General features: G+C 53.6%; 1 protein-coding gene and 1 non-coding gene across 4 annotated transcripts in view; one reads left to right on the top strand and one right to left on the bottom strand.

The window, feature by feature from the left end:
* Window positions 1–3,960: 3,960 nt before the first annotated feature.
* On the bottom strand, window positions 3,961–4,094 carry LOC111824130. Its single transcript, XR_002827223.1, has one exon. It is a non-coding gene; the product is annotated as a small nucleolar RNA SNORA2/SNORA34 family (small nucleolar RNA).
* Window positions 4,095–8,541: 4,447 nt separating this feature from the next.
* NCBP3 (nuclear cap binding subunit 3) overlaps window positions 8,542–8,958 on the top strand; it is a 28,514-nt gene continuing 28,097 nt past the window's right edge. The window contains exon 1 of one of the 3 annotated variants that reach the window (XM_023747695.1): window positions 8,542–8,753. In XM_023747695.1, coding sequence (XP_023603463.1) covers window positions 8,571–8,753 — 183 coding nt within the window. In that variant the 5' untranslated portion in view covers window positions 8,542–8,570. The remainder of the gene's footprint in view (window positions 8,754–8,958) is intronic. The other 2 variants (XM_006106939.3, XM_023747700.1) reach the window with 2 other exon arrangements.

Raw genomic sequence — 8,958 nt, 5'->3', positions numbered from 1 at the left:
CTTACAGGAGCCCTGTCCCTGTGCCCCCTTAGCCTTGGGCACTGGCCTGGGGTTGTTGGACGCCACAGCTTCCTGCTGATCCTAGGGCCCTCATGGCCACGATGAAAAGTCATCGTTGAGGTCAGACAGCCTTGAACTTGGATCCAGCTTTGCCATTTAATCATCGTGTGACCTCGGCAAGTCATTGGAGGAGTCTCAGTTTCCTTATCGATCGAATGCGGATCATAGCACCTCCTCAGGGTTCTTTGAGGTTAAACCGAGTCCTGTGCCAAGCGTCCGCCACAGTGCTTGGCACAGAGTGGGCACTCAGCGAGGGAAAGCAAAGGGCGTCCTGCCCTGGGGCTGCCCGGAACCAGCCTCAGGGGCCGAGGGTTCGGCACAGGCCGCGTGTTTGCCCATCGGTGGAGCTCCAGCTGGATGACACTGGAGACCAAACAGAAGGAGACCACGCCAGAGGCTGCCTGGCATGGCGACCGGCTTTCCCATCTGAGAGACGGAGGCCAGAGCTGCTGCTGCTGCCCGCTCCCTGGGCATCCTGGGAAAGTCTCTCCAGCAGGGACTTGCCGGCGGCAAGGCAGAAACTCCCCAATCACCACAACTGATGAGTGGGTTCTTGCACCCACTTGCTCCCCACCACGGCAGCCCCTCAACCTGGGACCCACCACCTCCACTTCCTCATGGTCTCCTGGCCTTGGTCCTCAGTTCTCCAGCCCACCCTCTCCAGCTGCCAGGTGATCCTCAGAAACCTGTGCTCCCAACAGGGCTCAGCCTGACATCCGAGGCCCCTGCCAGCAGCCCTGCTGCTCTCTGTGGAAGACCCCACAGGCCCTTTGCCTGCTCTCTGCTCCCCCCACCCACTACGATCCTATGAGGTCTCAGCCTGGGGGAGAGGTGAGAGAGACGGTCAGGGCCACTGAGGGTTCCGATTTTCCCAAAGGGACACTCTGACACATACTGGGCCCCAATAAACACCCACAGGTTACGGAGGCATCCCTCCCCTCTCATACTCCCCACCCTCCCTTCCTCCACACACAGGCTGGCACACCCACACAGCCTCTCCTCGGGCAAATGAGCAGGCCTGGGTTTGAGGGGCCAACTGAGGCCCCAGAGAGCCAGTGAAGGGGTCTGCCTTTGGTCTCACCTGCAGGACAGTCCCTGGCTTGCAAGGACTCCCTGCACCGCTCCAGCCTCCTGCTGGCCTGGGCATCCACAGCTTAAATGATCCTTTCCTGCTCCCAGCCCCCTCCCCCATACACATACAGACCTGGCTCTGCCCTCCAGGGTCTCAGACACTCTGTTTCTCCAGCTAGGATGACTCAGGAAATAAAGTCTGGATCCCGGCTCGCCCTCCAGGGCAACCGCCAGTCCCCACGCAGGTTGGACTGACCAATTTGTCATTGGCCCACCTGGCTTTGTAGTCCCTCTGCCTGCCTTCCCCACTGCCTAGGCCCCCACTCTCTCCAAGTCACCTCCTCCAGGTAGTCTTCCCTGGTCCACAGCCCCAGAGGCACCCTGGGCATGTGGTCCGGCGTCTGGTCACCTCTACAAGACTGGAATCGGGGCCCAGGAATTAGAACTTTCACAGCTTCTGTCTGCCCGCTCACGGCTCCATCACAATGAAGGCCCTCGAAGAGCATCTCTCAGCGGAATCACAAGAAGGGGGCCTTCCCTCTGGGAACCCCATTCTCCCCACCGGATCCCTGTGAGCTCCTTCTCGGGCCTGCACATCTCTGGCCCTTTCCGGTCCTCTGTTCCTGCTCCTCGGCCAGGCCCAGATTTCCACCGCCTCGGTTTTCCAAAGACCTCCGCCCCACACTCCTGGGCGTGCAGGAGGCAGCCCTCCGGCCTTCTCTCTCAGATGCTCTCGGCACTGGCTCTGTGTCCCCTGTTACTGCCCAGCTCACTGTCCCATCTCCAGCAGGACCGGTCACTGTTTGCTCCAGCCGCAGCTCATGCGACTGGCCGATGCTCTCCACATTGCGTGCCCTTTGACCTCAGCAGTCCCTTGGTCTGTGCTGAAGAAATGGAACCAGAACAATGCGGGACCGGAACACAGGAAGGGGCTGGTTAAACTCCAGGCTTGGCCTCCCAGAGTCCAGGGCACCAGCCTCAAGGTGCCAGAGCTTTCCCGGGAGAGGACCCCTTACCCTCAGGCGCGCTCCTCTCCTGCTTTCAGGCAATCTGTGCCAACATCCACCCACCTCCTGGGGGAACCACCCCAAAGCTGAGAGAGGGCTCCCGCTGTGGTCTGCCCCTCCCAATTCAGCCTAAACAGTAGTTATCAACCTGGCTACCTGCTAGCGTTGCTTAGGCCCTAGGGAGCTTTTAAAAAGTCCTGATGCTGCCCTGGCCGGTGTGGCTCAGTGGGTTGGGCAGCGTCCTGTGCACCGAAAGGTTGCTGGTTTAATTCCCAGTCAGGGCACATGTTTAGGTTGTGGGTTGGGTCCCCAGTCTGGGTGCATATGGATCAATGTTTCTCTTCCCTTTCCCTTCCTCTCTCTCTAAAATCAGTAAAAGTGTTTTTTAAAAAACTCCTGACGCCTAGGCCCCACCCCGATTTAATTGGTCTGAGATGTAGTCTGGGTGTCTGGATTTTTTAAAATTAATAGACTTTATTTTTTGAAACAGCTTTAGGTTTATAGAAAAAATGAGTGGAAAGTGCAGATGCTTACCATATAATCCCTCCACCAGTTTCCCGTTAGTGTGGCACTTTGTTACGACTGATGAATGGACACTGATACATTCTTATTAAGTAAAGCCACAGTTTATTTTAGGGTTCACTCTTTGTGTTGTATATTCTAGGTGTGACAAATGTGTAATGCTGTGTATCTACCATTACAGCATCATAAGAATCGTTTCACTGCCCTAAGAATCCCCTGTGCTCTACCTGCTCATCCTTCCCTCCCTCCCACCCCTCCCTCCCCATCCCACCCCATCCTCTGGCAATCTCTGATCTTTTTACCATCGCTGTAGTTTTGCCTCTTCCAGGATGTCATATAGTTAGAATTATACAGCAGGTAATCCCCTTAGCTTCCTATGTGATTTTTTAAATTTTTACAATTGAGATATATTTCTATATAATAAAAGGGTAATATGCGAATTGACCCTAATGGCGGAATAACCGGGAACGACTGGTCGCTATGACGTGCACTGACCACCAGGGGGCAGACGCTCAACGCAGGAGCTGCCACCTTCCACAGGGGGAGTGCTGCTCAGCCAGAAGTCAGCTCATGGCTGGCCAGCGCAGAGGACCAGGCCTAGCCATTAGTCAGACATCCCTCGAGGGCTCCCAGGCTGCCAGAGGGATGTCTGACTGCCAGCTTAGGCCCTATCCCCCGGGGAGCGGGCCTAAGCCAGCAGGTGGACATCCCCCGAGGGCTCCCGGACTGGAAGAGGGTGCAGGCTGGGCTGAGGGACCCCCCAATCCCCGAGTGCACGAATTTTTGTGCACTGGGCCTCTAGTTAACATATAACATTGTATAAATTTAAGGTGTATGACTTGATACATTTATATATTGCAATAGGATTGCCACTGTCACATTAGCTAACACCCAACACCTCTGTCTTGTTACATAATGATAATTTTTAGTGATAGGAACAATTAATATCTAGTCTCATGCCCTAGCAGGTTTGTCTCAGTGGATAGAGCATCAGCCTGCGGAATGAAGGGTCCCAGGTTCTATTCCGGTCAAGGGCACATCCCCAGAAAGGGGTGTGCAGGAGGCAGCCAACCAATGATTTTCTCTCATCATTGATGTTTCTATCTCTCTCTCCCTCTCCCTTTCTCTCTGAAACCAATAAAAAAATATTTAAAAAATATATCTAGTCTCTAAGCCAGTTCGATGTTTATAATAGTTTTGTTGTTTATAATCACTGTACTGTGTATTAGATCTCCAGGACTTATGTATCTGCCCGCTGCGAGTATGTGCGCTAGGTTGGTGATTTTTTTTTTTTTTTTGACTATGTTTCTTCCAATTGAATTGGCCATTCCCACTGGGTCCTGAATGGCCAACAAACCACAGGAAGACATTGCTCTTGGCTCCTGTTTGAAACCAACAGCTACAAAAAAACCACTGGTCTTGATTCAGGGCCTATAGGTTGGTGATTTTAATGAGCAGTGATAGTTGACATGATTAGCTCTGGTCTAGAATTTGGTAAGAGTGGTGGTGGTGGTGAGGAGAAATCTGGTGCCTGTTTCTAAATCAAATGTGTGAAAAGGTCTCATTTCCTTTTGATATGTACTCCATCCATCTATCTATCTATCTATCTATCTATCTATCTATCTATCATCCATCCATCCTTTTAATATTTGCCCAGGGCCTTCTATAACCAGGCACTGAGACACTAAACCAGCGGTTCTCAACCTGTGGGTCGCAACCCCTTTAAATACATCCTGCATATCAGATGTTTACATTACGATTCGTAACAGTAGCAAAATTACAGTTATGAAGTAGCAACGAAAATAAATTTATGGTTGGGGGTCACCACAACATGAGGAACTGTATTTAAAGGGTCCCGGCATTAGGAAGGTTGAGAACCACTGCAATACTGTTCCTGCTCTCATGGCGCTCACAGTCCATCACAGGAGTCAGACATTAACCAAATTGCCATGCACATGTGTGGATGATCTGGAACTGATATGAGCAACTCTATAGGAAAGGCCTGTGGTGGTGGCTCTCTGAGAATAGTTAGTGGGGCTTTCCAGAGAAAGGGAAGCTCCAGCTGAGATCTGAGGCTGAGGAAGAACTAGCTAGGCCAAGGGGGAGGAAAGAAAACTCCAAGTAGAGAGACCAGCTTGTGCAAGGGCCCTGTGGTTAGCAGGGACATAGTGCTTTCCAAGAACTGAAGTGGTGATGCTGGGAGTGAGGAGGAGAGTAGGGCAAAATGAAGCTGGAGAGGAGGGCAGGGCTGGATAATGTGCTGAAGAGACCCCTCTGGCTACAGTGTGTAGGGGAGGGATGGGGGTGGAGGAGCGAGAGAAACAGAGAAACCAGTGAGGAGGCCACTGCAGTGTCCAGACAAGAGGGGACATGATGGTGGCTGGGATGGAAAGAAGCTGAGGGGTGGCAGCTGAGAGGATGGAGAGGAGCAGGTGGACATGAGAGAGATGTGGGAGGCCAGACAAGAATTATGAGTGGCCTGGCTGTGGGGGTAGGAGAAGAAGGGGTCCAGGGTGGCTCCTCGCTTTCCAGGCTTGCACACCTGGGTTGCCTATGATGCTGATCAGGGAAGTCGGGAACACAGGAAAGGATGTGGCTTGAAAGGGGGATTCTGAGTCTCAGGTAGGTTGAGTCTGAGGTGCCTTGAGACATTCCAGGGAAGATGTCCAGGAGGCATTTAGACCAGTGGTTCTCAACCTTCTGGCCCTTTATTTATTTATTTATTTTTTAAAATATATATTTTATTGATTTTTTACAGAGAGGAAGGGAGAGGGACAGAGAGTTAGAAACATCGATCAGCTGCCTCCTGTACACTCCCCACTGGGGATGTGCCCGCAACCAAGGTACATGCCCTTGACCGGAATCAAACCTGGGACCCTTGAGTCCGCAGGCTGACGCTCTATCCACTGAGCCAAACCAGGCCCTTTAAATATAGTTCCTCATGTTGTGACCCAACCATAAAATTGTTTTCGTTGCTACTTCATAACTGTAATGTTGCTACTGTTATGAATCGTAATGTAAATATCTGATATGCAGGATGGTCTTAGGTGACCCCTGTGAAAGGGTCGTTCGACTGCCAAAGGGGTCGCGACCCACAGGTTGAGAACCGCTGATTTATACAGATGGACTGAAGCTCAGAGAAGAGGGGAGAACTGGCGATGGAGACCTGGAGGTCTTCAGGGTAGGGATGGCAGTGGAACTGGAAGCCATGGGTGTGATGAGATGGCCTAGGCCAGGGGTGGGCAAACTTTTTGACTCGAGGGCCACAATGGGTTCTTAAACTGGACCGGAGGGCCGGAACAAAAGCATGGATGGAGTGTTTGTGTGAACTAATATAAAATCAAAATAAACATCATTACATAAAAGGGTACGGTCTTTTTTTTTTTAGTTTTATTCATTTCAAACGGGCCGGATCCGGCCCTCGGGCCGTAGTTTGCCCACGGCTGGCCTAGGCCCTAGGGAGTGTGCCTGGGTGAGAAGAAAGAGGACCCAGGATTGAGCCCTGCGGGACTGTTAATGTAGGGGGGAGAGGAAGAACCTGAAAACACACTGGAGCAGGGGCCACCTGGGAGGTGAAAGGGAAACCCCGTGTGACCATATCAGGAGAGTGTGTGGTTTCAAGAAGCCGGGAGTGGCCATCAGTGTCAATGCTGCTGAGTGGTCAGGTCACACGGAGAAAGTGAGGGCAGGCAGTCCTTTCAATCATTCGCTGTGTAGGGTTGTGCAGAGCATAGGTGCTCCTCCTGCATCAGGGTCAGCTGCCTTTTCTTTAACTATAGAAACGTTTCCTTAACTACCGACCTGCAAGTAGTCCAAGGACATGAACTGGGGGTGTGGGTTTGTGGGTGTCCAATTTAAAATCGCATCAAAGAGTCCTTCTGCTTGAGTCAGCAGGACACCCCCTCAGGCCAGTGGACCGTGTTACCCGTCCGCCGGTAGCATTTGATTTCACCATAGGAGCTTATGTTACCTTTCAATGATTTTCCCCTGTGTTATCCCAGGAGAGGTAGGATTCCATTATGTATTCCCCTCCTCCCTGGAAAGGAGAGGGTGAGAGAAAGGAGAGGGAGTGGCCAATTTCAGCCAATCTTTTAGAAGACCCTCAATACCTTCTTTGTCCTCTAGCCTCCATCGTCACAAATTTCTAAGAGAGTTGTCCACACTTCCTCAAATTCCATCTCTAAGCTACCTTCCCCTTCATGCACCTTGGTTTCATCAAAGTCACCGATGGCCAACCAACTTAGAGACCTAAGTCAAGCTCCACTGTGAACTGGTGGCTACACTTATTTAACCTCCACGACCTCCTTGGGGGGTGGGTAACATTGTCCCATACGACTGCTGAGGGCACTGAGGTTCTGATGGTTAAGCGGCTTCCCAAGATCACACGTGGTAAAAGGGGCAGACTCTGCCCCCTTGAAACGCAGGTGTGTCTGATGCTGGTCATGTTCTCCCTCGGTTTATAGCTGACTGTTCCTCCATGGTCAGAGCTGGTAGGGCCTCTGAGACCCTAGGGCCCCATCTACACCCTCCTGAGATGGGGAGACAGGCCCAGAAAGGGGCCAGACTAGCCCAAGGTAACATAGGGTGTAAGGTGCAAAGTCAGGACTCAAAGGGAAAACTGACCAGTGGAGCCCTCTGGGAGCCTAAAGACACCCCCTCCCTCCCCCAGGCTCTTGTTAGAACATGCCAGAAACCATGGTTTTTGGCCCTCGGGAGTCAGGAAAGCTCTGGCCTTTGGGCAGCTCACTACGCTCTTGGAGCCTCCATTTTGTGTATGTAAAATGGGTCAATTATTGGGAGACTTGAAAGAGACATAGGTTGGCAAGGCAAGTCCACTGTAAACCTACAGATTGCTCAGAGGTCATAGAACAAAGCTCATTCTGGGCTCTGGAGCCTGATTGCCTAGGCTCAGATTCAGATTTTTATCCCTTATACTAGAGACCTGGTGCACAAATTTGTGCACGGGTGGGGTATGGCCAGCTGGCCCTGATCGGGGTGTGGAGGGCCGATGGGGGTAGGGCCGGCCAGAGGGAGGGGCCCCGGGCGGTTGGCAGGCTGTCCCCACCCCCTGGTTGAACTCCCGGTCAAGGGGACAATTTGCATATTGCCCTTTTATTATATATACTAGAGGCCTGGTGCATGACATTCATGCACTCAGGGGGTTCCCTCAGCCTGGCCTGCACCCTCTCACAGTCCGGGAGCCCTTGGGGGATGTCCGACTGCGGGGAGCGGGCCTAAGCCAACAGTCAGACATCCTTAGCGCTGCCACAGAGGCAGGAAAGGCTCCCACCACTGTTGCTGCACTCACCAGCCATGAGCCCGGCTTCTGGCTGAGCAAGGCTCCTCCTGTGGGAGTGCACTGACCACCAGAGGGCAGCTCCTGCATTGAGCATCTGCCCCCTGGTGGTCAGTGCATGCCATAGCGACCAGTCTTCAGTCGATTTGCATATTAGCCTTTTATTACATAGGATAGGATAGCCTGTCACCTTGGGTAAATTTGTGTGCCTTAGTTTTTCCCATGTGAAATGGGAATAACAGTACCTACTTAATAGGGCTGTTGTAGGAGTGAAGCACTTGAAATAGTCACCGGCACATAATGTCCACAGTAAAGCTAGCTTTTATTACATGTTTAAAGCATTTTCTAAATCCAGACTACACCGATTTTTTCCATGCCCCGCCCCCTCCAACAGGCCCCACCCTCGTCCCCATTGGTCCCGCCTCCTCCTTCCCAGGTCCTGCTGCAGCCCGCCGGGTTCCTCCCGACACCAGGGGGCGCGGCGCTGCAGGGGGCCTTCTAGCGAAGCGGGCGACGCTCTAGGCAGCGGAGGCGGCTGCTCGGTGGCAGTGGCGGCGGCGCTCTAGCCGTCGGTGTGCGGGGCGGGCTCTCAGTGGTGCGGCCGGCGGGCGGCGATGGCGGCCGTACGGGGCCTGCGAGTGTCGGTGAAGGCGGAGGCCTCGGCGGGGCCGGCCCTGGGGCTCCCGTCGCCTGAGGCGGAGTCCGGTTTGGAGCGTGGCGAGCCGGAGCCCATGGAGGTGGAGGAGGGCGAGCTGGAGATGGTGCCGGTGCGGCGCTCGCTGAAAGAACTGATCCCGGTACTGGGGGGGGGGGGGGGGGCGAGGGGAAGTCCCCCCGGTCTACTGAGGGCCCCGCGCCTGGACGGGCCGGAAGGGAGTCGTCGTGCCCGGGGAGAGTCGGGGGAAGGGGGGGAAAAAAAAAAGGGAACCAGCCCCCGGGGGGGGGGGGCCCCTGGGTGGAAAGACCGGGAGCGAAAAAAAAGGACCCGGGGCCCCCGAAAAG

The sequence above is a fragment of the Myotis lucifugus genome, unplaced genomic scaffold (assembly GCF_000147115.1).
Source record: "Myotis lucifugus unplaced genomic scaffold, Myoluc2.0 scaffold_952, whole genome shotgun sequence".
Classification (NCBI taxonomy): Eukaryota; Metazoa; Chordata; class Mammalia; order Chiroptera; family Vespertilionidae; genus Myotis; species Myotis lucifugus.
The sequence above is the reverse complement of the archived record's forward strand: the minus strand, read 5'-3'. Positions and strand labels throughout refer to the sequence as shown.